Source organism: Harpegnathos saltator, unplaced genomic scaffold (genome assembly GCF_003227715.2).
Source record: "Harpegnathos saltator strain DR-91 unplaced genomic scaffold, Hsal_v8.6 scaffold774, whole genome shotgun sequence".
NCBI lineage: Eukaryota > Metazoa > Arthropoda > Insecta > Hymenoptera > Formicidae > Harpegnathos > Harpegnathos saltator.
In genome coordinates this window covers 701,485-728,907 of record NW_020230620.1, presented here as the reverse complement: position 1 = coordinate 728,907, position 27,423 = coordinate 701,485, and the positions used below count along the sequence as shown (strand labels likewise).

The window sequence follows — 27,423 nt, the reverse complement described above, 5'->3', positions numbered from 1 at the left end:
TTTAGAATATATGTTTATTGACACACACACACACACACACACACACACACACACACACACACATGTATATGTATAAAATACTTTTTTATATGTAATGTTATTCTATGAAAAGTGCTATTTTTTCTTTGAATGTTTCGCTATATTTTGAATATGTATACATTTGTTATGTGAAGATACTTAATTTTATTTTTATGATATATATTTATAAATATCCATTATTTTTGTTTATCACAATGTGTATGTATATGCGCAGCTTTGATGATTTACTTGTAAAACTATTCAATCAAATGAAGAGAATCCATCTATCATTATCATATATATAATACATAGTACGTTTTTTGTATATTTTGTACGTGTTTAAGGTTAGATGCTATGTAAGTAACCAAATCATACGAATAAAGTGTCTTCATTGAGAATTAAGATACTACTGATTATACTTGCAAACAATTTTAACAACTTGTGCTGCCGCATGAAAAGGTATCATGTGGCTATATATTTATATTTTGCCAAAACCAGCAAATTATGATGTTCCGAAAGTGCTTTTAATTACTTTATACAAGGTTATGGTTTAAGTATTCAAACAGCTTAGAATTAACAAACGCATATGTTGTTTGTGCATTTTTATAACATATAAGCGTATGAATGTTCGTTTCGTTAATATATACATAAAGATAATATAAGAGAGCGTTACGTTCAAGCGAATGTATATCTTAATCTATAGTTTAAGTACCAAAGTCCGTTTGTAAATGTTGACATATCGTTCTGAGGCTCAGTGGATTTAATAAACTTAATATTTTATTTACAATTTAATCTCTTACCGTACCATGGATCTCTCGCCGGGTCGATAAAGGGACTTCCAATTTCGAGTATTTTTATTTTTATTAAAGCTCATGAAAGAAAGCAAACAGTCTGCGCGAGTTCTTCGACGAACTTTTCAAACTTCAAAGGCCTTGGACCCGCTCTTTGTAGCACAGGGCTACCATTCAGGGCTGCGTTCCGATATTCACTGCCAGTACTGAAAATCTATAATATACGTGACATAAAGTATATATTTTCAATACTGGCAGTGAATATCGGAACGCAGCTCAAAGCGTGGGAGGCACTCACACGACACCTGGTAGAATCGAGATGGCAACTGGAAAAGTACAAGAAAATGCGGAAAGTGCAGCTACAGAGAATAGGGTTATCCGCATAGAACATTTGCACCTTCCGTGCGTAACGGGTCGCGCATGCGCGCTACTGAGACTCGCCGACGATTCTGCGCGTTCGATCCTGTTCGGCAGCATTCGAGAAAGATCGGGCGCGTTCGTGGGCGACGTGGAGAGGAAAAGAAGAGAGCCAACGGCAACGGCAGTGCACTTTGAGAAAGCCCATTGTAGGCTGTCTCGGCGTGTATGTTCTGAACGCTCCGCAACATGTTAATGAGTTTTCGTCGGCTCCCAACGAAAAATTTACGTGGTGTGTTCAGTATACGAAGAAAAACCACTAGTGCGAGACATTTACCCTCTTGATCGAGTCTTTCACCTAGTACCAATTGTGCAATAAGCAAGCTGAGGAACGATGCCAGGCAAAGGGGGCAGAAGAAGAAAGTACGGTGAGTCTCAGCCTCAGCCTCAGAAGAGATAATCTCTCGTTATCGCATTATCGTTTTACATCCTCCCGAATCGAGTGACCTCTCCTCCGTCAGCTCTTCCACGAGGATCCACGGCCTGTGAAGGACGAGCACGTGACGCGCGCTCTCGACGTTATTAAATTATCGATCGTTGCTGCATTTGTCCGTCTATCCGCACGTTTAATCCGCTTCAGTGATTCATCGTGCGTCAACGAATGGGAATCTTATTTATTTGCACGACTTGCATCACGTTGCGTCAAAGCTCTCCTTTCCTCTCTCTCTCTCTCTTTCGCTTTTTCGCCCCCTTCCCCTCTCTCTCTCTCTCTCTCTCGCTCGCTCGTTCGCTCGCTCAAAAGAGACTCGCTGTCTCTTTTCCGTGCGTGCGATTTTCCGCTGTCCGTCTTTGGCGAATGCAACGTTCCCTGCTCTCGATTCTCCATGTGATTCTCGTGTCTCTCCGAGACAGCGCATGGCGATTTCAGCACGCGGTTGGCCCGAGATGGGCAACGCGAAAGGAAGGATGGATCGTGCAGATTCGCGGGAGACGCGAGCGGAAATTCGGCGAAGCACTGGCCAAACGGTGAGGCGGCATGTGCCGAAGGCACATGTGATCCTTCCAGAGAGGTTATGGGAAGCACCATGGCGAGAGCCTGAGACTTCCTGAGGATCCGCGGATCCGTTACTCCTTGGCTCTCATTCTCACGGAGCGCATATTGATTTCGTTCCTTCGTGAGATCTGTTCCGTCCTGTTGTGCAATGTCCCTACCCCCTCCACCCTTGCCTTTTGCGCAAATTTACGAATATATATATATATATATATATATATATATATATATATATATATATATATATATATATATATATATATATATATATATACACACGCGTTATTGTTGTTTCCCTGATTGTTAACTAATGCCGTTACGAATAAAGTTCATGAATATTTTGTTAATTCTTTGTCAATCATTATTTCAATTTCCGCCACTATCAATGTTAGACAAATGTTGCTATATATATATATGTCATTCCCTCCACACATATATATATATATGTCATATATATATATATATATATCATATTTTCTTCAAGTGCAGACGATGACGATGCGCGAGTAAGAAGAAACTTAATCAGACTGTGTGTGACGCATTCGACGATCTTTCCTCGATCTCGAACTCGAGTTAGACCCGAGCGAGATTTTGCGCAATCGGCGGCAATCGACGGCGGCCGCGCCGTGTCCTTTTTTTCTCTCTTTCTCGCGCTCTCGTTCACATGTCTCGGCTTTACGTCGCTTGTCGCGCTCTTTTCTAGATATTCGTTCGTTTTTCGCTCTTTCGTTTGCCAACTACACAAATATTTTAATTGCGGTAAAGCTTGCCCTCCCTGCTCCTCCATATCTGCCTGGTCTGTCCTTGAAAACGCGAGACCTTTCGTCTTTTGTGCTCGTCGAGTAGGCTGCGTGATTTCTTCATTACCGCGCATCTGTTTTGACGAATCGTCCGGTTCATCCACGCTCTTATCCGTCCGCTCGCGCCGATAATTTCGGCGACTGTCGGTCCTCCGCCGGTCGATGTTTATTTCTCGACGTTGCGTTTTGCCACATTTGCAAGTGTCAGGATTACGTAGAATCTTCTTCTCAGTGACACGCTGCTCCCAACGTAACATTCGGAGTGCAGCCTTGAGCTAAGTATATCGCGCTTTTATCACGTTTTCGGTGTATTTTGTTTTCTCTCTTTCTCCTCGCCTGATTATGTCCACTCTCGAGTCTTATCTCTCGTATTGAAAGTCGAGAGAGTTACACCGCGCTGTGAAACTGATGTAATTCCGCGGTATTTGTTACAATCGCGAGCCGCCGCCGCCGAGCGCGCGCGACCACGCACGAGCAACCTGGTGATGGAAAACAGGTATAACAGCTGTGTGGATTTCACATTACGTAACGTGACATTCACTTTCAGCTGTTATTATTCCCCCCCGCGGCCCGGACTATCCGCCTACTTACCGGTTCAGACCCGCACCGTTTCCGATCAAGTGGCCTTTAATCGCCCGCGATCGGCTTCTTCGGCGATCGATCATCGGCTCGTTCGATCTCCTCGAGCAGGCGAAGTCGCTTTTTCGCCGATCGACTCGACGTTAATTGTCGCAATATGGGGCTACGTTCACAGCGAAGAAAGCTGCTTCGCAATTATTATAAAATTCGTCAACCTGATTGGTGCATTCCTTTGGATTCAGCCGAATTTCAGACCATACGCCAAAATTAGATTCACGAATTTTACAACAGTTGTAAAGCAGCCTTTTCTGCTGGACATAAGCAATGGTGTGTTCAATAGAAAAAGTTGCTTTACAATTTTGTTGCTGTTAAATTCATAATTTTAATTGGCGTATGCTCTTAAATTTAGCTGAATCTAAGAGCATGCATCCAGTTCGGATTTACGAATTTTACAAAACTGCTTTGCGACTCTCCTCGCTATTATAAAATATTCGTGAACCTGATTGGTGCATACTTTTGGATTTAGCCGAATTTCAGAGCGTACGCCAATTAGATTCGCGAATTTTACAACGGTTGTAAAATTCATAATTTTACTTGGCACATGTTCTTAATAAATTTAGCCGAATCTAAGAGCATGCACCAATCAGATTCGCGAACTTTACAACAGTTGTAAAGCAGCCTTTTCTGCTGGACATAAGCAATGGTGTGTTCAATAGAAAAAGTTGCTTTACAATTTTGTTGCTGTTAAATTCATAATTTTAATTGGCGTATGCTCTTAAATTTAGCTGAATCTAAGAGCATGCATCCAGTTCGGATTTACGAATTTTACAAAACTGCTTTGCGACTCTCCTCGCTATTATAAAATATTCGTGAACCTGATTGGTGCATACTTTTGGATTTAGCCGAATTTCAGAGCGTACGCCAATTAGATTCGCGAATTTTACAACGGTTGTAAAATTCATAATTTTACTTGGCACATGTTCTTAATAAATTTAGCCGAATCTAAGAGCATGCACCAATCAGATTCGCGAACTTTACAACAGTTGTAAAGCAGCTTTTTCTGCTGAACGTAAGCAATGTTTGCGTCCAGCAAAAACAGCTGCTTTATAACTGTCGTAAAATTCATAATTTTACTTGGCATATGCTCTTAATAAATTTAGCCGAATCTAAGAGCATGCACCAATCAGATTCGCGAATTTTACAACAGTTGTAAAGCAGTTTTGTTTTGCGGAACGCAAGCATCATATGCCGACGACCGGCAGAGACGCGCGCGAAGAAACGCAGCTGCCGCGACATGGCTGATGATTCGCGCAGCTCGTGAATTGTCTCACGTGGTTAGCTCCCACGCTGATTAACTTTCGTTAATCGCAATTAGCACGCATCGCGCGTAGCCTCTCGCGAGTAGCTCGAGACAGCAGCCGAGAGGTATGCAGGTGCGAAGATTATCACGCTTGTCTCGGGACGGACGCGAAGCAGCGAGTCTCGGCGAAGTCTCGAGTGGATTCGTTCCCGACGTTTCGTGAACATTCCAGTTCGCCTCTTCAGGTAGAGAAACGACGAGAATTCGAGTAGTCCCCCCCCTCTCTTTCTCTCTCGCTGAGGAAGCGAACTGGAATGTTCGTGAAACTCCGGAAAGAGATTCACGCGGTGGACGCGCCACCAGGAAGTCAGACGAAGCATTCCATCGCACAGTCCTTGAAGTGCAAGATATCATTTCAGGGTTCCGGTTGTTCCAACTTCTTAGTTCCGACGTAAGGTGAACCTGATAGTTAAATCGAATGTCTGTGTCTTTGTTTTTCCTCCGACTTAGACGAAGACAGACGTATGATTTGAACCGTCACAGTTAACTTAGCAAAGAATTGGAACAACTTGCCCCAGACGACGCACATGTCCCCCCTCACGCTTGTGATCCTCCCGATGGCGCAGGTCACGGTGGAAAAAGAGCTGAGTTAACATCCGACGAGGACTCAGTCTACAATGACGCGTGCAGCGATACCAGCGGTCAATCCGACAACCGCAGCGTGCTGGAGGATGCGAATGACAACGAGGTGGACGAACTCGCGCAGCAGGAGGCGTTCGAGGAGAAGCTGAGGGAGGCGATCGACGGTCTGACCCAGAAGAGCGCCAAGGGCAGGACGATCTGCTTCAACGGGATCGAGAAGATATTCGCCATCAAGTACATCCCCGACTTCGTGGAGGACAGGAAGATGACCATCGCGGATTCCGTGGAGCGCGGCCTGAAGAAGGGCCGCGGCGACGAGCAATCCACGGCGGCCAGGCTCAGCACCCTGCTGTGCGTGCAACTGGGCGCGTTCGAGAGCGCCGAGATGATCTGCAGGGACCACAAGTCGACCTTGACCTTCATCGCCAGCGATAATACAGCTTCCGTTTCTGCTCGCGCCGAGGTAAAGTACCTGCATCTTGGAAGAGAGAGAGAGAGAGAGAGAGAGAGAGAGAGAAAGGAAGGAAAGCTCGATTCCTTCTTTTCTTCGGGTAGATGTATAGGTCTGGGGGAATGACTTACGGTCGGTGTAGAGGAAAGACATTGGCGGCGCTTTTACCTCGATAAACTCGAAGAGAATTCCATTCTAAGAAAGAGCATCGGCAAAAAATGCCCGTTTTCGGTACCTCGATTTTTAAAACTTTTTTTTATGCCAAATGGTTACTTATGATGACCCAAAAATCCCTGCAAAATTTCAAGATGAGCATATACCCAGTTTAAGAAATATAGGGGGTCAAAGTTGACCGTGTCCAATTAAAAAATATAGCAGCTTCATATTTATATTCCAATAATAATGTCCAAAAAATTCAGTCGAAATGGTTCTTTTAAGATTTTTGGCTGCTAATTACGAAGCTGAAGTCAGATTTTAAAAATTCAAAATGGCGGATCCAATATGGCGGACGAATTTTTCTTAAATTCATCAGATTCACTTGAAACTCGTTACTCGGAGGTTTTTGGGGTCGCTGATTACGAATTTAACGGTTAACTAACTTTTAACCAACACTAAATCTTCTTTGTCACTACATTAAACCTACTTTGACCCTACATAGAATCTATTTTGTCCTACAATGGACCTATTTTTCCTCACATTGGAACTACATTCTACCTAGGAGCGGTGAGCGTCGAGCGGACTGAGTCTCGTTTTAAAGAATTCGGCCTAGAGTTACGAAACTCTGAAAACAAAAGACGATCAGCAGATCATTTCATTAACATTCCATTCCATCCTACATCTTACTTGTATCGTACGCTTGCGAATGTAATAAAATAAAAGTTTCAGTTTCGAAAATCTGGAAATATTGTTGTTTGAAAAATATTATTAATGATAAATGGTAAGATTTTTTTTGTACTCTTTGTTTTTTCATGCTAATGACTTAAATCTATGCTTTTTTGTTTAAAAAGTTTTTATATGCGCTACTGCAAAAAGTTCGATTTTCTAGTAAAAATGCCTTTCGTTAAATGCGTTAGCTGTGATAAGCAAAAAAGAAGTAAAGATGACAAGATTTTTACCTCTTTCGTATTTGGTGAACCCCAAAAACCCCCGAATAACGACTTTCAAGTGAATCTGACGAATTTAAGAAAAATTCGTCCGCCATATTGGATCCGCCATTTTGAATTTTTAAAATCTGACTTCAGATTTGTAATTAGCAGCCAAAAATCTTAAAAGAACCATTTCGGCTGAATTTTTTGGACATTATTATTGGAATATAAATGTGAAGCTGCTATATTTTTTAATTGGACATGGTCAACTTTGACCCCCTATATTTCTTAAACAGGGCATATGCTCGTCTTGAAATTTTGCAGGGATTTTTGGGTCATCGTAAGTAACCATTTGGCATAAAAAAAGTTTCAAAAACCGAGGTACCGAAAACGGGCATTTTTTGCATAGGGCTTGCCGAGGCTCTTTGTCTTCTGATAATTACTGGAAGATATATTGTCCTCTCGTTGATGACGAGCGTTGCGCAGTCTTCCTTCCACTGATCATAGGCGGCATTCATGGTCGGATATTGAATTTAAAATCGTCGGAAGCTTATCTTCAAGTACGCTGTGCGGATCGTTTCGCTACGGAGCGGAACTTGAAGATAAACTTGAGAGAATTTCGAATAGGATATCCGACCATGAGCGACCAGCTGATGCGAATACTCCTTCGCTCCTTGACGATCTCGACTCCCCACGTGGCTCACGTCGGCGGAACGATTCCAGTGCTGCTGGGCGCTGAGTATGAACCAGTTCTTGTCGGGCAACGACGCGGACGATACCGTCGAAATTATGCAGCTGCTCTCGTCGATTTTCTCCGGCTCCTATCTGAAGGGGAACGGCGCGATCGCCAACATCTCCGCGGACACGGCGGCGCTACACGCGGCGGCTATCTCGTCGTGGACTCTGCTTTTGACAGTCATGACTTCTGCGGACATCTACAATTTGCTCGCGAGCGACAAGACGAACAGTTACATGCCGTGAGTAATCGTGACGAACGCGATGCGATCGATCTCGATCGAGCACCCATGCTGTTTCTCACTTTGTTCGCAGTTCTCTCAATCGACTGCGCGAATTGCTGGAGTCACCGCATCTCGACGTGCGTTTGTCGGCTGGCGAGGCGTTGGCTGTGATATTCGAGCTCGGCCGCGACTTCTCCTGCGACTACGAGCAGGACTGGGCACTGGACCTCGTCGAAATTCTCAAGGAACTCGCCACGGACTCCAACAAGTACAGAGCCAAGAAGGATCGCAAGCAGCAACGTGCCAATTTCAGAGACATTCTGCGCTACATCGAGGCAAGTTGCTGAAGCTGACGATATGTTCTCACACACACACACACACACACACACACACACACACACACTCGAAGGTGAAGTGTGAATAGATGCGTCGAGACGTACGTATTCTTGCTTCTTCCAGGAGGATGTCGTCCCGGAGATGCACGTGAGATTCGGCCAAGAGATCTTGTACTTGGAGGGATGGTGCGCGAGGACGCAGTACAACGCCTGCTGCCGGCTTTTGGGTCCTGGTATCAACATTCATCTCGCCGAGAATCAGCTGCTGCGCGAGATCTTCCACCTCGGCAACAAAGTTCTACCTATACCGTCGTCCCAGAAAACGAGCAAATTAGAGAGGGTAGGTGAGACTCGGGAGGGGAAAAGGGCTCCGAGAAATGCGGTTGCACCTTTTTTCATCTTGGTCGAAGCCAAACTAAGAGGGTGCGATTTTTGCGATACTTTTGCAGACGCTGATGAATGCGGCCGCGTTCAAAGCGCGCACGATCCAGCGCAACAAGAACCGCGACAAGCGATCCGCAGCCATGGCGCCGTAATCACTTTTCACTTCTGCTCCTACATGCTGGTTGTTTGACTCTTCTTCTTTTAGTGTAATACAAATATATTCTTAATTATTTCTTATTTATTGTCAAATTCGATAGCGTATTACAGTTTTCCTCGGTATCGTCGGATCGAAATTTGCACGCTGCTAATACAAACTCCCCATTCGCGGATATTTCGCGTGACGGCTAACTTGCTCGTATTTCAGAAAAAGTACATCAATTTACTGATATTAAATAAAATCCAGCACGTATATATACACACACACATATATATATATATATATATGTGCGTGTGTGTGTGTGTGTGTGTGCGTGCGAGAGTCAAGTATGTATACATACGACATTAATGCTGTTACATCAACAACAGTCATGTGTTTCGTCGTAGTTAAATTAATTGGATTTTATCGAGCATTTTATTGAACTGCTGTAACGCCGATCAATGTGATATGCTTTATTGTTACTTTTGATTATCACTGTTGTTTCACGGGTGTATGTTATCTATATCTGTTGATTTTGATCAAATTGTATGGTATTTTATAATAACGGCCATGGATATGAAATTGTTGTCTCGTTTGGAAGTAATGTAGCACAGAAAAGAATACACCTTCTTCAACATCAGTCGGAATTATTTTGCATATTAAACAGTAACTATGCATATATGTAATTAAGGTGTACACGAGATATTGACCAGCATTGTACATAATTACACGTAAGTTACAATGACGTACGTTCGAATAAACGAGAATATAGATAGAAACATGGGCGTGTGTGATGTGATGTTACTTTCCTCCCATTTTATTGCTATTGCGCTTATTCATCGAACAAGCTCATCCGCAGAGAACAGTCCAACACGTATGTTTAGTTATTACATGTGCCGTTAAGTATATCGATCACAGTCACTTTTATCATGAGATATTGCGATTTCGTAGAACTGAGATAATGCTTCGAATACAAAGATATCGTGTGTCTCTCTCTCTTTGTGTTGTATGCGGTATATAATTTCTGTACAATTTATATATATATATATATATATATAATGTACCGTAGAAATAAAATTAAACATTAATACTATGTAACATTATAAGCGTTCAGTCAAGGTGGGCAACGATCTACAGCCTTGTTTCTCATGAGAGACGTTTTAGTATAAAAAGAATCTTCTTCTTTTTGTTATTTTTAACGCGGCTCTTTAAAGCCCTCTCGCGCGCACTCTTTACGCCGAGAAACGAGCGTCTCGCGATGAAACTCTATATGTGCATATTGATCGCTTGGTCTTTAAATTCTCTTTCGGACAGCATGTGCCATCGATAACGCAGTATCTTCGATACCTCCCTCTCGGTGTTCTCGTAACTACGACTGTTTACCTTAACCCACTCATGATGTTCGGGCGACCAGTCGAGAATCCTCGACAAGTTTCTGTCGCATCTCTTCAGCACGACGTTTCGCCGCACGTATAAGCAGCGCAAGCGTTTCGCGGTAGAGACAATCTCTAAAATCGTGGCCGTGGATATCTTGTCGCGGATCATCTGTGGGGAAAAATGTATCGTCGTAAGTTGACGAGGAGAATGTGCGCATGTAGCGGTCGACGACGACGACGACGACGACGACGCGCAAGAAACTCTATTCAAGTTAATGATTATTACACATACATTGAGGGTGTTTAGCGCTACAATTGAATCGAGTCCGTGATGTGTAAAGTCCGTTTTGAGCATGAGTTCACACGCAAGACGAATCTTACAAACCTGATGGCTCGATCCTGTTTTAGCTAAGAGTTCCAGAGTGTTGTGTTTGATGCTTACACTTATTTATTATTCGATTAGATATATGATGTGAAAAGGTAAAATCTTCACCTGGGAGGATCCACATGTGAAATAAGTTTGAAATGAGTCTGAGGCAGTGTAGTCGGGAGGAATTTGCACTCATATACGTTGCTAGAAAGCCTATCACAGGTGTGAAGGATACGAGCGCGCGCATGCCAACGTGTCAAAGAGGCGTTATTAACATCAGCCTAGCGTTTTAGAGATAGTGAGTTCATAGGCGAGTCAGAGGCAGGTCGATTCAAATGCAAAGTGCTACCAGTGTGTGCAGCTGCGGGCACATTTTGCAGAATTGCACCAGCGCCTCGTCTAATCTCGTAGCGAAACTCCTGTTCATGTAGTACTTGGTTATTCCCTTGAAAGCGTACACTCGTATCGTCGAGTCGAAGAACGCTCCGTGGGTGAGTATTGTGGACGGTGAAATCTGCAAAGATAATTATATCACTATGACGATAATATATGCTATAGAAGAAGAATATGAAGAGTACAAAATAAGCCCGTAAAGATCTTGCAGCGTGATGAAATCAAACAACATACATTGTGTTGTGTTACTTGATTCCACTTATAGAGTCAAAAAGTTTCCATTATTTTGGACAATAGTATAAATAAAGTGTAAACTTTTTGACTTCGTGAGAATGAAAGCTTCGATTTCTTATAAAGTCAAGTTTATTCACATTATTGCCGAATAAAGTGTGAATAAAGTGAACTTTCTGACCTGATAAGAAGAAATCTGATATCAATGTTGTGTATGTCTGATTTGAACGGCGATTTTACTGCATTATCTGCAAGTTTGCAAATTATCACTTTGCTCACCTGTATCTTCGAATTATCCAATATTATACTGTGACAGGGTATAGCACTATGTTCCAGCAGGTCGATGGGCAAGAGAATATCTGTGGAATTGTGACTCTCCACCTCGAAATGTACCTTCAGGTGTGGGTTGTGCGCCCTCATTTTCACCCACGAGGATCTCTTTGGCTGAAATCAGATACTCGCAATGGATATATTCCATCTGTGTTAATATGTAATCACTTTATACAATTATGCGTCAACATATAAATCGCCAGTGAGGCGAATGAGAAGAGGAAAAATTACCAATCTTATAGTGGTGTCCTTCGCACTGTATCGATTTTGTAAGATATGTAAGTGCTGCAATTTCGTATAGCCTATCAGCTCTATTATGTCCTCGTGCAGATTCTGCGGACTTATTACCAAGACCTGGACAAAGAGACATTATACTCCTACGATCAAGCAGCGCACGAGACGCCTTCAAGTGTGGCCTTTGGCATTTCAAACTTACGTTTAAATTAACAAATACTCCCACATGCAACAACGGGCAATTGTAACGGGTGGTGTTTATCAGCACCAACTTCGACAAAGTCTGAGTGCAATTAGTACAAATGTCGTCCATCAGGTGCAAGGCTTCTTTGTTGTCGAGCATCAGGTCAATCAGCTCAAGACACCTAAGATTTTGCAAATTTCTCATGAGCCTCTTGAGTGCTTCCAGCAGCTTGCCGCCTGTGCCAAAGAGTCTGATTCGATCAGGGAAATCCCTATTCGCCATGTTACACGGAAAGGTAAATTTAAGCCTTCGTATGTAAGTACCCACACCAGCCACGGAGGTGTTGTCTGAGCCTTGTCTCTCGGCATACCACGATATCATGTTCATGAACTCATAAAGATTGTAGAAATTCAACATGGGCTCAAATATGAGTGTCCGGAAATTCCTTCCAACTTTGTTCAAACAGGTGGACGTTCTCATGTGATCTAGGACATACTGCCAGCCGCTGTAATAGTTGAACTTGCCCCTTGTGAGGGTGGTGTCCTCCAGGGTGAAAGTGGACCATACATTTCGTAGTTTAAAGGCACGATACCACGCACGGCACACCAAGGATGCATAGTAACGCTCACGAATTGTCAAGTATGAAAATATCTCTTCCAACAATATGTCAGGGGTCTGATCCCAAGAGCTGTACGTCTTACCCTCCTCTGCGTCCTCCTCCTCCAGGTCTATGTACAAGGCTTTGCGGAGAAAAGAAAGTTTCATTAGTTGTACAACAAATTGCAAACTCATCACCTATTCACTATACTTAACAGCACCACCCAGTATTCTCTCCCCTCATATTAACGCCCTATTTTTACGTTTACCTTGAAATGCAAATTATTTTTAGACTATATTAATGTCGATTCTGATTATAGATTAATCTTCGCGAGTTTTCGCGCTCACGTACTCCAAGAGGAGTTCACCTCATATTACCGGCTTTATTTTCCGCGTCGAGCGGCGAATAAAAGAAAAAGAAAAGGGGGCTAGCAAACCGAGCAGACATATCGAGAATAAAAGTCGCTTCACTACATGCGATATGAGACAGTCGCGTGTATCGTATCTCTAGTGACAGCCGTTCACTTGGTCGTCCGATTAAGACGCAGAATCGACGCGCAATTCTGCGCCTTCCACGTGAATCTGCGTGCAATTTGGGAGCACTGTCGGCTGCCGCGAGCCGCAAAAACACGCAGTGCCTCTCTCCGGACGGAATATCGATCTTGCGAACTCTCGCGATCCCGCGTAGATCATTCTCGCGGATCTTCCGAGAGAGAGAGCGAGAGAGAGAAAACGTGTCGCACGCTCACCTTTGTCCTCCTCGTCGAACTTCCAGCAGCCCTTGTTCATTTTCGTCGCGATCGATGACCATCGGTGTTACATTAAAATAACGTATCCGTGCGATGGAGTATTTATACGCGATATTGCTAAAAATATACCGAAAAAACGGGAAGGGGCGACCGCCGCAGGTGACCGCGCGTCGCCATGATGCGCTTATAATTCGCGATGCAGACGAGCCGTCCGACGAGTTTACGCGGACACCTCGCGAAAAAAAGAAAGAATGATACACACACAGCTGATCGTTGGTTTCCTTTCCGGTTTTCCAAGTGCCGCGTCATTCGCATCAGAGAGCGATTCCAAGGCTGAATTTTGAAAGAATGCAACTTGCGCTTCGCCGGCCAATCAAAGAGACAGACTGAAATAGAGGGAGCGAAGGAAACAGAGAGAGACCATCATACGACTGATGGATCCTAACCTGTAACTGCGATGACGTAAATGCGGTGCGTTTTAACTTCAACTTGCTTCTAATCTCGACGTGTTGCGTTACCACACATTTGTATTGGGAAAACACGCGTACTTTGACTGAACACGATGAATGTGACCGGCAAGTTGTGTCAATTGAGACAAGCGCTGCGGAGCTGCAGGTACGTAACACTCCAAGTTCGCGGTTAACATTCAAGAATCGGTGCCTCGCCGATTGTCGCACCGATTACGAAAACAGCTGATTCTTCATTCAACATCGCGAGAGAAAGTAGCGAGCTTCGTTATGATCTTTCGTCCCTATGCTCCGATTGTCTCATGAAAAAACCCAGTCGATAATTTGAAGTGTTTACAATTTTTATAGGAATTTACATGTCACGTCTCTCGCACGGTGTGCAGCTGCATATGAAGGCCCTGGTAAGACAACCGTCACGTTTATCAGTAAGGAAATTGGCCCTCGAATCTTGGTACAGAAATGCGACGAGGTGAGCTTGATGTGCTTTATTAATTCACTTGGAGAGATAACACTTGTTACAGCTGATTGACACTTGACGACATGTCAATTCATTGTTCTCAATTGTAATTGAATGTTTATGTTACTTTTAAGGTAGGATTTACCTTGAACAATGATAAGATGATAATAGGACCAACAATACTTTTTCCAAGACTAGGTCTCTGTTGGAACATTGAGTCAGGGGAACATATAAACGATTCAACTCTGTCATTGTTATTTATCCTGGAGCCTAAGCCTGATCTTGTGATTATTGGTCTTGAAAAACAATATACTTTTTCACATATCAGATATATACAAGAACTTATGTGTAAACATAAGATTGCTGTGGAAGTAATGTCTGTAGTTAAAGCATGCACAGTGTTCAATTTTGCAAATGAAGACGGCAGATATGTCGTAGCTGCCCTGATACCACAGAATGCTCCCGAACAACTACGGCTACTGAGTACAGATACCAAAGGAGAAACTGATCCAGATGATTCTGAGAAAAAGAAAGCAAACAGTTTAAGGAAGGATACAAAACTAGAATAATTATACATGTGTATATATATTAAGCTTAGGAAAATATATTATATATTATATAATAAATTAAAGAATTTGTATGTACAAGGTCGGTCTTGAAAGTATCCGACTTTGTGCTGCAGCAGGAGAAAGGAGTTAATTCTAGTCAATGGCAACAATATCCTCTTCAAAATACTCCCCTTTGGAAGCCATAACTTTCTTCCAGCGATCCTTCCATTGTTGGAAGCATTCTTTGTATTCAGTTTTTGGGATAGCTAAAAGCTGCTTCGTCACATTCCTCTTTACTTTCTCTATGTCATCAAATTTTCTTTCTTTTAGAAGATTTTTCAATTTGGGTAAAAGCCAGAAATCGCACGGAGCTAGATCAGAACTGTAGGGGGCTGGCAAAGTTGACCGATTCCATGTTTCACCAGAAATTGCTGGATAAGTTGCGATGAATGGGCAGGTGTGTTGTGATGAAGCACCTAGTCGCCACTTTTCCACAGATTAGGCCGTTTCCTTCTCACTGTGTCATGTAATCGCTTCAAAACTTTTAGATAATATTCTTTGCTCACTGTCTGATCTTCTCGAGCATATTCATGGTAAACAAGACCTTCCTGGTCGAAGAAAACAATGAGCATTGCCTTGATATTGTTGTGACTTTGGCGCGCCTTCTTAGGTCGTTGCTCTTCGCACGTCTTCCACTGCGAAGATTGGACTTCTGTTTCAAAGTCATAATCATAAACCCATGACTCGTCCCCAGTAATAACTTTTTTGAACATTTCTGGGTTGTTTCCGATCGTTCTCAAATTGTCCTGGGCGACTTCCACTCGATAATTCCTTTGATCCTCCGTCAGTAGCCGTGGAACGAATTTTGTAGCCACGCGGCTTATCCCCAAATCTTGCCTTAAAATTCGCCAAACTGTAGATCTTGAAACCCTGAGGTCTTCCTCTATCTCTCGCACTGTCAAACGAGGATTTTGATTAATTCAAATTTGAACTTGTTTCACATTTTCAGGGGTTCTTGTCGTTACAGGTCTGCCAGAACGAGGGTCACTTTCAACGGAAATATGACCACATTTAAATCGTTTGATTTATTATATAATTTGAGTAACACCCATAGATTCATCGGCATACACTTCACGAATCATAGCGATGGTTTCCGAACAAGAATGGCCAAGTTTTTGGCAAAATTTAATACAGATTCTTTGTTCGATGCGTTCAGTCATTATGAAATGCGGCACGCACAAGATTTAACGTTTACACAACAGCGTACCCTTATCGACTGAACAGTGAACACAACTGTTGCGCGTACTGTTTGGTGGGGGGTATTTATATAAAGGTTCCCCCCTTACCCCGTTATGGTGAATACCTGTTTTTGACAATAGCACTTCTAAGTTCAAAGTTAAAGCACAATACTTTCTGGATAGACTTTGTATATATGTACATGTATATATGTACATTTAACGCAAAACTGCAATATAGAATGTCAAATTTGTGGAGTGCTCTGTTTTTTTAAAACTTCTGTCAGGTGTTTTATATACTACGTCAGGTGTTTTATATACTACGACATCATTTTATTGGCTGCGTCTCGAGATGATTGGTCTGTTCTTTGTAGCTGCGCTGCTGAACTGGTGCAATAAGCTAGAGTGAGAAAACCTATATTTGTCTCACTTATTGCACCAGTTCAACAGTGCAGCTACAAAGAACAGACCAGATATGTAGCCAATGAAGCGACAATCGTCTCGATGAAAAGCAACCATTGACAAGTTGCGTATAGCGCATAATACAGAACAGATGTGTCTTTCCTCCCTACTACGATTGAGAAGAAGAGATAGTTGCTTTTGTGCGATGGTTCTTTAAATTATTTTCTATTTTGTCTGGTGTATATAAGCACGTGAGTATATCTAGTCTGTTTATTAGTGGGGTAGAATATATCGATAGTTCTCCGCTTCTAGTCGTATGATTTCAACGATGAATTTGCAAATACTGTTAGACTATCTGCAATTGTAAAGAGACAAGATATATATATATATATATATATCTTTTTGTCAAGACAAAGTGAAAATAGCTTCAAGAACTCTCTTCGTCAATTTAGCTACATTAGAAACAGTGAGGTTCATCATTCATTACGGTTTTCACCTGACAATCTGTATTTCTTATCACAGCCAGCAAGATGAATAGCTCGACCGATCCGCGGCGGCCCGACAAAGAAGTTCGCTACAAACCACCAGGTTCAAATAATCAGGCTCAGATGCAGGACGACTTGACACCGGACTACATGAACGTCATAGGAATGATATTCAGCATGTGCGGCTTGATGATGAGGTTAAAATGGTGCGCTTGGGTGGCTCTTTACTGCTCCTGCATCAGCTTCGCCAATTCGCGAGTCAGCGAGGACACCAAGCAGATTCTCAGCTGCTTCATGCTGTCCATATCAGCGGTGGTGATGTCTTACTTACAAAATCCTCATCCTATGACGCCACCGTGGGCAAGTGCTATGCAGTGAGCAAATTTATTGTGTCGTTCCATGGATAACTCACTTTGTTAATGTTTCTTTACACGTGAGTGCAAAAAACCTTAAACATTTGCGATAAGTATGCAATGTGTTATTGTTTACTTTGTACAGAGAGAGAGAGAGAGAGAGAGAGAGAGAAATATCTAATAATGAATGAAGTCACTGCGATTCATTGCAATAATATATATTATTGTTACAAATATCGAGTCTATACTGTGTCAATGATTCTTATTTTATAATCATCGAAGGAACATGCAGACAGGACTGTGCATGCAATGTACACCAATGATCTCCTATATTCATCATTTATTTCTTATAAATAATTTATATTACATTAGAATCAACTCTCTCTATGTCCTGTAAGCTTCTCTCGAGGGGATATCTATAAATATTACAAGGAATCAATAAATACTACAGTTTTCTAAGGTTACGTTATACTGACTAGAGTTAAGCGCTGCGTCTGCGACGCGTGTGTCCCGCCTACTTTTTACATAAATACAGCGACGTCGAAGTTCCGATTCCTTGAAGCTTCCTAAGGAGTCGGGGTGTTCGACGATCGCATCGAATCTGACTATACAATCGCGATGACATTTTGCGAGAGGCACATCACTCGAGCGTTGTATCCTTCCCCACTGTTCGTACTTGAAGCAACTCGACTGCGCTTAGATCAATAGAAAAGGGTATCGACGCTTAATTTATCGCGATATAATCCGTTCGTACGTTAGAGCATGTTCTCTAATGAACTAAGAATGATATCAAACTATATCAAAAGATCGAGAACGAAACGAGTAGTTCGCAAGACTCATCTTTATCCGATGAAGTCGCGTTTAGAAATGTATAAAACAAGAATCAAACGATCTCTACTGTGTCCCTAACAAACAATATCGATGCAGAGTAGGCCGCTGCTGCCACATCGTGCGATACACGCATTAATCGTACTGAAAGATTTCTAGCTGGAGAAACGCACTCCCGTCTCCCCCCCCCACCCCGCCGTTGCTTATCGTTACGATAGTAAGACGGCGATAGCGATACGGGGACCGAACATCTCGTAAGAGTCACGAATGATTCTACTCAAGCACGTTCTATTCAATTTTGATAATCGAGCGATCGCGTGCTGAGACCGAAGATGGATGATCGAGAAAAAGTATGTATTTGATCCTACAAAACGGGACAGATACGGGATAACCCAACAACAGATCATCCAAATGTACAAAAGACTCAAAGGCATCTCGAAGACATCCCGAGTCGTTGACGCATCTTTTGGACATTCGTGTCGCTTAAGCTTAAGTTGGTGTCTAATAGAAATCCTGAGATTCGAAAAAGAGAGAGAGAGAGAGAGAGAGAGAGACAGAGAAAAAGAAGAAGAAGAAGAAGAAGAAGAAGAGAAAGAGGAATCAGAAGTAGAAGGAGAATAGAGTTTGGCACGCGTATTCGTCGGACGTCACTACTGCTAAATGTGCCTCGTGGTCCTCGATTGGGTTGATCTCAGTTTGTTAAACTAAAGTCCCTGCGCGTCGAACATCTCTCCCGGCAGAAGCTGAAGAGAGCGTCGTACTGAGTGATACACCGAGTGCCTCCGGCCGATTTCCTCGTTCGACCGTCGACGACGACCCTTCTCCGCGGACTAAACGCTGCTCTCGCCGCGGCCCACCAGCGTGATAGGGTACACATACTTCTTCCGCTTGGCGCTGAAGAACGGCGAGTTGTGCTGGCCGGTGGTCGGCGTAGGCGACAGGCCCCGAAGAAGCGGTAACGAGGCGTCGCCGGCCGTGGCGTCGAAGCGCTTCTTCCACTCGGCGCCTAGGTCCGTCGCCGGTGCCATGAGCCCTTTGCACTCCGGCGAGCTGCGCACGCTGAGGAAGACGTCGTTGCTGCTGCCGCGCTGGCCGGAGGAACCCTGAAGAGCGCGAGAGATTATCAGTCGCACGATAATGTGCGTCCAAAGTGAAGAAGTCGATGGCAGTCCCCGCCAATACCTTCGCCTCGTAGAAGTCCAAGCTGGAGCCGTTGGTGTCGTTCCCCTCCTCGTACAACTCCACCTGCACACGATGATGCGACGTGTGGGAGTTCCTCGAGGAATGCGAAGACGTGCGGGTCGACGAGTTCTCCGACAGGTCGTCCCTGCAGCATGCTGCTGTGCACATCCGTTGTTCTCTGCAAGCATACAAGCCGCGATGAGCCCGAAACGGCGCGGCGGTTCAGCGATCAGGATCCGGATTGCGACCGGATCCGGATCCTCGACAAATTTGGAAAGTCGTCAATCACGTGGAAGATGATAATATCAAGATTTCTGCTTTCGACGCTGTCTGAGGCGTCTTTTGTCTGACAAGGAAACATAGGGAACTCGGAAATTCAAAAAATTGAACTGAATTAACTGAAACATTGTGTGAAAGAAGTGAGGTAGTTCATCCGTAATGCAAAACTATTTTTTGTTCATGCGGAATTCCAGTTTGAGGGGGCAAAACCACCCTTCGAAAAAAGGAAATCATTTTTATTTTTAGCGCATCTTTTAAAACACGATAAAAAATTGAAACATTTTGGAAACCCCCTCCCTCCACCCTCCCCTAATTTCGCAAAATCTGAATACAAAGTATCTGAAGTTACAAAGAGTATGAAATATGGTACACTACAACTTTCATATGAACCATTTTTGCCTCGTGTTCTAAAGGATATACGTTAAAAATGAAAATGATTTTTCCCTCGAAGGGTGGTTTCACCCCGTCAGAAACTGGAATTCCGCACGGACAAAAAATAGTTTTGCATTACGGATAACTTTTTACTTTACTTCCACACAAATCCTTTGAATTTCCGACTTCCCTATGGTTACTTCCTTGTAAGAAGAACCATCCTGAAGTTGTCCCATTTCCTCAAGTATGCTCGACATTTTCAGGAGTCTCGGGACGCCCGCGACGACATCCGGGGAGGACGTAAGAATCACCTTCTGACGGTAACGGAATCCCGTCGTCTCGGCACAGGCGGCGGAAGACCGGCGGCGGCCAGGCTCCGGGCGCTCTCGTAGCTCGCCTCGCTGTTCCCACTGCTGCTGTTGTCGCTGCCGCCGCCGTTGTTACTGCCCGCGTGCTCCCCCGTCCTCAGGAAGTAGTTCCTCGCCGAGAGCATCGCGTAGTGCAGATTGTTCTTCAGGTCGTCCGCCGCCGTTGACAAGTTTCCCGGGATCTTCGGGGTGCGTCGCATCGGCCGGGGCGCCGGCACCGGCGACGGCGGGCTGCTGGACGCCTCCGAGAGCGTCTCCGGGGTGGCCAAGGGCGCCGTGCGCTCGTCCCAATCGTGCCGGCGGCCGAACCTTCGCGTCGACGAGGGAGGAAGGGAGAGCGGGGGAGAAACAAGAGCTGATTACTCAGGCCTGCAAATGCAAACGACGCGAGCGTCCGAAGGACGTCGCGCCGCTTGGCACGGGACACTTCCTGCGCGACGTCGCGGTTACCCGTGGTGATCGTGCGCCATGATCGCTCGCGACCCAGCGGTATCTCGCCGCGATCACGGCGCTCCCGGGCTTCCAGGTGCGCGAAGATGCATTCATGACGCGACTGATGAGGAGGATTCAAAGAGCTCTAAGCGAGAGAGAAGCGAGAGCGTGAAACGAGCAAGCTGAATCGCCGTGTGAGTTCGAGAGCGACATGTAGAGAAGCGGATGTGTGCGACAATATGATTGCCCCGGTCGAGCGCGTGTTACGTCGAAAACGTCGCGCGGCGGACATCGCGAGAGCGTAAATTCACACGCGAGCCCGACACGCCCGATTCCGCGGCGGTGCGGAACGCGCCATCGCCGTCGCCTCGCTTCGCTATCGGTCTCCTCTTCTTCTCCTCTTTCCTCGGCCGCGCTTCTTCGATCGACTCCGCGCGCGCGCGCGTTCATCGTCCTTACGCTTTGCCGTCGTCCGGCCGCGGCGTGTTGAGCAGCTCGCTGGCGAGGCTTATGTACTCCCACGGGATGCCCCTGGAGTCGACGCTGAGCTCCCGGCCAGCCTGGGGCAGGTCGGTCGGGCTCTGCAGCGACGTGAAGCTCGTCTCCAGGCAGAGCCGGTGCGGCGGCGTGCCGGCCAGGTTGCCACCGCCGAGGGTCCGGCATCTCACCGGGCTGGACGGCGACAGCAAGGCCCGCATCTCTTGCTCCTGCGCCTCCAGCTCCAGCTGCACCTCGACCTGCTGCTCGCGCGCCTCCGACGCCTCCGTGGACGACGCGTGGCCGGACACCAGCCTCTGCGGCTTCGCCGGTCCCAGGGTCGTCACAACCTGACATACGCGCGGCGCCCGCGCGGTATATAGTGCAAGGCTGCTAATGCCTGTCGTTCGTCAAGTCGCAGGTGCAAATCGTCAGCAGACGACGCCCGGGAGACTTTCATCGCGCGCGTCGCGTTAGTCAACCCCCTTCCCTCCCCCCCCCTCCTCCGGCGAGCGAGGACATTGCGAATGGAGGCGAAAGCGCCGGTCTTGGGACCGCGGTTGTTCCAATTCCTTGGTAAGTTGATTGATAGTTGAATCATTTGTCTGTCTTTGTCTAAATTGAAGGAAAAACAAGGATATAACATATGATTTAACTATCGGTTAACTTACCAAGAAGTTGGAACAACCGGCCCTTGATAAGCTGACTAATAGTTAAATCATATGTCTGTCTTCGTCTGAGTTAACCGATAGTTAAATCATATGTCTGTCTTCGTTTAAATTGAAGGAAAGACAAAGACAAACAACATATGATTTAACTATCAATTAACTTACCAAGAAGTTGGAACAACCGGCTCTAAACTGAGAAGAAAATAGATAAACATATGATTTAACTGTCAGTTAGCTTACCAAGAAGTTGGAAGAAGCAGCTCTTGATAAGTTAGCCGATAGTTAAATCATATGTCTGCCTTTGTCTAAGTTGAAGGGAAAACAAAGACAGATGTATGATTTAACTATCGGTTAACTTAACAAGAAGCTGGAACAACCGGCCGTTGGTAGAAATTCCGGGTTTAAGCGGAGTTTCTGCTCCGTTCAGACCAGGCGAATCGGTCGGAGTCGATCGAACGGAAGAGACAATGGAAAGTGACCGCGAAATTTGTACCTGCAACTTTACATCCCGGGTCTTCGCCGGGCCGCCGTGCAGCTCGCGCATATTTGCGACTGTCTTGACGGATAACTCCCCCTCGCAGAGTTCTTATCGACCGACCTTGCGCTTGACTTTGCGTGTCTGACTCTGTATTCGTAAACTTCAAAGGGAGAGGGAGAAGGTCCTCGTCGCATGTCGCGTTGGTTTGAAACTTTCGGCAGAAATGGAGATTCGCCGCTTTCGATCGCTCCTCTTCTCCCGCGAGCGATCTCTTCTTGAGGTTCTCGCGAACGGAATATCGCGCGCGCGCGGACCGCAAATCAACGTCGACGGTCAATTTACGCAAATCTGGTCGGAAAGCAACTGCAAGATATCTCACGCGGACGACATTCCGGGGTCGCGTAATGAATCCCGACTGCCTTGCCCGGCAATCCTCTTTCTCTCTTCCACGGGAACTTGATCGCGAGAAGGACGGACACACGTTCTCCGTGGAAACACTATGATTCACCGCTGCTATGGATTAACGAAGGATCGACCGTAATTACATCCAACATGCAAGCTAGACGATACTCTCGCTAAAGTCCACTCTAGGAGTCATCAGTGGAGCAATTATCGGCTCTAGTCGAGCGGCGAGTGCACAATGAGAACGACATGATCGGTCAATGCGTGATGCGCATGCATTCGTGTCGGTGCATGCGCGCGCGCGTGTGTGTGTGTGTGTGTGTATGTGTGTGTGTGTGTGTGTGTGTGTGTGTGTGTGTGTGTGTGTGTGTGTGTGTATGTATATGTATGTATTCGACAGGGCCTGCGAAAAGTTCTCGAGGGATCTTCGCCACGTTACTTCTACGACATTGTGAATATTTTCTTCTTTTTATTATTGTTTTGTTCAGTTGTTAGTCAGGGCTATGACAATTACATTTGGGGCTTCGAGACGTCCCGCACAACGCACGTTATCCTAAGGACGTCTTACAACATCCTGGAGACATACAAATGTCTGTTGTTTTAGATCCCACAGATATCCCACGGATATCTCATTTAGGTTATCTAATAATTTTTGGAAACTAAAAGTTTCTGAAAAGGAACCAAAGTTGCTAAAAAAGATATCCGTAGGATATCTGTAGGATCTAAAACAACGGACATTCGTATATTCCCAAGATATCGCAGTATCCCTAAGAGCCGGTTGTTCCAACTTCTTGAAGAGTTAACCGATAATTCAATCATATGTCTATCCTTGTCTAAATTGGAAGGAAAGACAAAGATAAATGTATGATTTAACTATCAGTTAATTTAACAAGAAGTGGGTTAGGCACAACCGGCCCCAGAATGATGTCTGTCCCTGAGATAAAGCTATGCTGCGGTGAGGTTGATGAAAACGACTCGTCCATCGAGCAAAGAAGTCACCGACGAACTTTTGCAGCCCCCTGATTCAACGAATATGTTTACAATACAATGTGATGCCTTTCGATCCACGACGATCAACGTTGCGCCAGGAAGTGCTTACCCTGTTTTGTAAAGAGAGATCTCGCGCAAGCTCGTCCCGATCAACGAGAAGACCTCGGGGCTCGCGGTTCGACCCCGACTCGGTTTTACTCGAGATTACGCGCGCGCGCGCGGGGATGATATCCCAGCGAGTTCACGCGAGTTCGCCCTCGTGGTCTCGAGCTCGTCCTCGTGGCGGCGGCGGCTCCAAGTACCTTGTGTCGCGGCGCGAGGAGCACGCTGCTGCGGTCACGTGGGGGGCGCCGTCCGCAGCCGGTGCAGCCTGATGGTGATGAAGCACCAGGACGTGCGAGGGCAGACCTTGATCGGCGAGGGCCGAGCCGCTGAGGTCGCTGCTTGCGGTGTCTATTACCGCGATGTCCGTATCCGTAGCACCGAGCACCGCGCCGCCCTCCGCGTAGCCCCGATCTCGATCTCGATCTCGGCACGCCAACACCTGCTCCACACCGCACACACTCTCAGCCAGCTTGGTCCGGCCGAGTCCCCCACGAATATCGCCACGGGCGCGCTTCTTCTCGGACTTTCTCGTCTCGCGGCGAGACCGATCATCCCGACTTCCCGAAGACTCTGCCCGATCGCGACGAAGCGGACTGAGAAGATTTCCGCGGCGAAACCGTCGCATAATTCGCAGACGCGGCTTCCCGGGTGAGAATATATTTACGCTCGTGTATATAGTTGTATGTAAAATCAAATATAATTATGTACGTCTCCACGTTGAAGAAACATGCTGTTGTATAGGTACAATAATTACTTATGCCTGTGGCCTGTGAGTCATGATGACGTCTCGGCGTTCAATCGGATCCAACTGTTTTCTCCTCTCTCTCTCTCTCTCTCTCTCTCTCTCTCTCTCTCTCTCTCTCTCTCTCTCTCTCTCTCTCTCTCTCTCTCTCTCTCTCTCTCTCTCTCTCTCTCTCTCCCCCCTCTCTCTCCCCCTCTCTCTCTCTATCCAATAGAAGACATCGCGCGTCTGCATGACTTGTGTAACTCGGCTTCTCTATTATTCCCGCGCGTTATCTTGCAGGTAAAGAGACGGTTTGTTTCTTTGCAGTGCACCCGCTGCACTCGAGAGGGACAAAGCGAGGAATCTCGAGTCTGTACGGAGTCGTTGAGTGTCGAGAGAAAAAGAGAGCGCACACAGACAGCGGGAACTATGCGGCAGAGAGTAGTATAATCATACACACACACACACACGCACATACCCACATAACAGTAATACGACGAGAGAGAAAGGCCAGATCTCGTACGGCGAACACAAGTATAATTAGCTACTTCAACCAGCGCAAATTAAGCCTACAAAGAAATCAAGTCTAAATGAGCGAGCGGAGTCAAAGTCGATCGCTCGTATCGATCTTTGCGCACGACTCGAGGCGCGCGAGACGCTCGAAGACGCTGCCGAGTTCTCTTCGGCTTTCTCGTTAACGCGTCGACCGCCTGCGACAAATTAAAAATCTACAGACGCGAATATACGCGTCGCGAAGTGCGTTCATCTAGCGCGTCCTTAGTGATTCGAACTTGACCTTCGCAAATGGTTCCTTTCCCTGAAGAAGCGAACCCGGATATTCACGGGAACGAATCCACGACGGACGCGGCGGCGTTTCTCCACAGCGTAGACGGCTAATATACCAAGTTTTCCAAAAGTAATGGACCCCCCTCCTATCTCAGAATCTATGCATTATAGGGAAAAATAACCCGAACAAAAGTTTTAGGGTTCATAAAGTTCTGTTTTCTTGTGACCTCAAATTTGACCTTGAAGGTCATTTGAAGGTCAACTTGCATTTTTAAAAAATGGGAACCCTATTTTTTATTACACTTTTTTACTACCAATTAATTTGAACAACTGTTGTCTATTATAATAAAATATTTTTTTATTTGTCTAATATTTTTTGAGATATTTGAGGAGAACTTGATAACTCTTTCAATATTTAACTTACGATATCTCGCTATTTGTACCGACTTTTGAAAGTTTCAAAATCATCAAATCGTGCACTTTTTTCGAGGTACCTCCTGACAGGTAGAACATTGGCGGAAAAAAGTGCACGATCAACTATGCGAAAATTCGAGTGAATTCCTTGCAGCATTCCAAGAACTTTTTGTCTTCTGCAATTTCCCCCCAAACCCCACCATTCTCGAGTAAAAAATTCAGAAAGTTTGAAAATTTCAATTTTGGAGGCTGAATAAGTGAAATTAGTTTGCGTTATAAAAAAAATGCTTCAGACAAAAGTTTCATTTTTTTTTACGTAGAATCGATTGCCGATGTGAAAAATAGGGGTTCCCATTTAAGAAAAAAAAGTTGACCTTGAATGACCTTGAACCCTTCACCCGAGGTCAAAATTGTTGATGGCATCGAATGTCCCCCTTAAAACTGAGCAACATTTGTCTGACATTTTTTTCTGGAAAATATCCTCGAATTTTATTCAGCCGGCCGGATTAAAATGGGACACCCTGTATATGCCATACCATGCTTCAAAGGGTTAAAATACGCTTCGGTCGCGCGGCATCGTCGAGCGTCTCGGCGCGACGAGACTCGGGAAGCTATCGGGAAGCCTCGTCGAATGAACAACAACGGTCGTTTCTGTGGCAGAAAGTATGTATGTATATATATACATATATATATATATATATGTATATATATATGCATATATTGGTCGAAAGTGGCGTACAATCGCAAATTATACAGAGCGGATTTGCTGCGGAACTGTGCATCCAAAACGACTAGCACCAGCCAGAGGCGGCAAGAGGCTGCGGGCGGCTCACTCTCGCTTGTAGACTCGCGACTGCCGTAGAAAAACATATCGAATCGCGCTGCTCCCGCCGCTCGCTCGACGCGCTCCGAGCTTCGAGCACGCGCGCGGCGGGGATCAGCCGGGTATTCGGAAATCGGCCAACACCAACGCCGAGTGCGCGGCGAGAGTGCGGGTAATTTTCTTTTTTTACTTTTCTCCACACTAACTGACTTTGTGCAGCACTCTATCGTGTTAATCTAAAATTGTTGTTTGTGTCGATCGCGGACAGATGTGTCTTCGTTTCGCGTATTCTTTGTACTCTATAGTCGTTTTGCGTGCAATAGATAGAAGAGATGGAGAGAGAGAGGGAGGAGGAGGAGAGAGAAGAGAGAAGAATGGAGAGATGGAAGAATGAATGATCTTTTGCGCGCGCGAGAGAGAGAGAGAGAGAGAGAGAGAGAAAGAGAGAGAGAGAGAGAGAGAGAGAGAGAGAGAGAGAGAGAGAGAGAGAGAGAGAGAGAGAGAGAGAGAGAGAGAGAGAGAAAGAGAGACGCGCACGCGTACATGGCGTTCACTTCCGTGAGCGTGCCGACAGTGGTCAACTTTTTTGTCTAATTAACTGTGTCGAATCCAATCGGTCGTTGCGGGTTTGTGTCTGGGGGGAAAAAAATTGTCCGCTGCGATACATTCACCGTCATCGTGACGGTCATCGGTCACGGTGGCAACATTCGCCGCGTCTCGCTAATTTACCTATAAATTTAACCAACGCAACCAACTGAGCGTGTATAACGATAAATGAAGTATGTAATCGATGTGG

At 45.3% G+C, this 27,423-nt stretch overlaps 5 protein-coding genes across 12 annotated transcripts in view; 3 read left to right on the top strand and 2 right to left on the bottom strand.

Moving 5' to 3' along the window:
• The first annotated feature begins 1,313 nt into the window (after nucleotides 1-1,313).
• LOC105191353 (Interferon-related developmental regulator 1) lies at nucleotides 1,314-9,506 on the top strand. The gene is made up of 6 exons (XM_019845139.2): nucleotides 1,314-1,594; nucleotides 5,523-6,001; nucleotides 7,798-8,051; nucleotides 8,125-8,368; nucleotides 8,493-8,708; nucleotides 8,818-9,506. The coding sequence occupies exons 1-6, from the start codon at nucleotides 1,561-1,563 to the stop codon at nucleotides 8,902-8,904; spliced, it is 1,314 nt and encodes a 437-aa protein (XP_019700698.1). The 5' UTR covers nucleotides 1,314-1,560; the 3' UTR covers nucleotides 8,905-9,506.
• LOC105191354 (uncharacterized) lies at nucleotides 9,285-13,539 on the bottom strand. Of its 3 annotated transcripts, none has more exons than XM_011154687.2 (6): nucleotides 13,353-13,539; nucleotides 12,025-12,746; nucleotides 11,820-11,942; nucleotides 11,538-11,702; nucleotides 10,984-11,148; nucleotides 9,285-10,433 (listed from the first exon to the last, which is right to left on the bottom strand). In XM_011154687.2, the coding sequence occupies exons 1-6, from the start codon at nucleotides 13,390-13,392 to the stop codon at nucleotides 10,155-10,157; spliced, it is 1,494 nt and encodes a 497-aa protein (XP_011152989.1). In that variant the 5' UTR covers nucleotides 13,393-13,539; the 3' UTR covers nucleotides 9,285-10,154. The 3 variants fall into 3 exon arrangements, with proteins under 3 accessions (XP_011152989.1, XP_025162059.1, XP_025162060.1); XM_025306275.1 differs by lacking the exon at nucleotides 13,353-13,539 and adding an exon at nucleotides 10,758-10,915 and having other exon boundaries at nucleotides 10,251-10,433; nucleotides 12,025-12,864; XM_025306274.1 differs by lacking the exon at nucleotides 13,353-13,539 and having other exon boundaries at nucleotides 12,025-12,862.
• Nucleotides 13,540-13,789: 250 nt separating this feature from the next.
• LOC105191355 (NADH dehydrogenase [ubiquinone] 1 alpha subcomplex assembly factor 3) lies at nucleotides 13,790-15,025 on the top strand. Its single transcript, XM_011154689.2, has 3 exons — nucleotides 13,790-13,967; nucleotides 14,168-14,288; nucleotides 14,411-15,025. Exons 1-3 carry the CDS (start codon nucleotides 13,915-13,917, stop codon nucleotides 14,843-14,845), a joined length of 609 nt encoding a protein of 202 aa, XP_011152991.1. The 5' UTR covers nucleotides 13,790-13,914; the 3' UTR covers nucleotides 14,846-15,025.
• A 1,483-nt stretch (nucleotides 15,026-16,508) lies between these two features.
• Nucleotides 16,509-17,758, top strand: LOC105191351 (protein Asterix). Its single transcript, XM_011154680.3, has 2 exons — nucleotides 16,509-16,712; nucleotides 16,984-17,758. Exon 2 carries the CDS (start codon nucleotides 16,992-16,994, stop codon nucleotides 17,322-17,324), a length of 333 nt encoding a protein of 110 aa, XP_011152982.1. The 5' UTR covers nucleotides 16,509-16,712; nucleotides 16,984-16,991; the 3' UTR covers nucleotides 17,325-17,758.
• inaE (inactivation no afterpotential E) overlaps nucleotides 17,531-27,423 on the bottom strand; it is a 59,795-nt gene continuing 49,902 nt past the window's right edge. For 3 of the 6 annotated variants that reach the window (XM_019845137.2, XM_011154682.3, XM_025306349.1), the window contains 4 exons: nucleotides 21,220-21,587; nucleotides 20,272-20,637; nucleotides 19,310-19,487; nucleotides 17,531-19,230 (listed from right to left, as the gene is read on the bottom strand). In XM_019845137.2, coding sequence (XP_019700696.2) covers nucleotides 18,958-19,230; nucleotides 19,310-19,487; nucleotides 20,272-20,637; nucleotides 21,220-21,587 — 1,185 coding nt within the window. In that variant the 3' untranslated portion in view covers nucleotides 17,531-18,957. Of the gene's footprint in view, nucleotides 19,231-19,309; nucleotides 19,488-20,271; nucleotides 20,638-21,219; nucleotides 21,588-24,077; nucleotides 24,320-27,423 lie in introns of all 6 variants that reach the window. The other 3 variants (XM_025306350.1, XM_011154681.3, XM_011154685.3) reach the window with 2 other exon arrangements.

Bases quoted from the DNA above. Each gene is read 5' to 3' on its own strand.
- LOC105191355 (XM_011154689.2), top strand. From the start codon at position 13,915: ATGAATGTGACCGGCAAGTTGTGTCAATTGAGACAAGCGCTGCGGAGC. The intron at 13,968-14,167 runs GTACGTAACACT...CAATTTTTATAG, and splicing joins CAAGCGCTGCGGAGCTGCAG to GAATTTACATGTCACGTCTC. The intron at 14,289-14,410 runs GTGAGCTTGATG...GTTACTTTTAAG, and splicing joins TGGTACAGAAATGCGACGAG to GTAGGATTTACCTTGAACAA.
- LOC105191353 (XM_019845139.2), top strand. From the start codon at position 1,561: ATGCCAGGCAAAGGGGGCAGAAGAAGAAAGTACG. The intron at 6,002-7,797 runs GTAAAGTACCTG...GAACGATTCCAG, and splicing joins CCGTTTCTGCTCGCGCCGAG to TGCTGCTGGGCGCTGAGTAT. The intron at 8,369-8,492 runs GCAAGTTGCTGA...TGCTTCTTCCAG, and splicing joins ACATTCTGCGCTACATCGAG to GAGGATGTCGTCCCGGAGAT.
- LOC105191351 (XM_011154680.3), top strand. From the start codon at position 16,992: ATGAATAGCTCGACCGATCCGCGGCGGCCCGACAAAGAAGTTCGCTAC.
- LOC105191354 (XM_025306274.1), bottom strand. From the start codon at position 12,798: ATGAGTTTGCAATTTGTTGTACAACTAATGAAACTTTCTTTTCTCCGC. The intron at 11,703-11,819 runs GTAATTTTTCCT...ATCTGATTTCAG, and splicing joins AGGACACCACTATAAGATTG to CCAAAGAGATCCTCGTGGGT. The intron at 10,434-10,983 runs GTAGCACTTTGC...TTTTCCCCACAG, and splicing joins GCCCGCAGCTGCACACACTG to ATGATCCGCGACAAGATATC.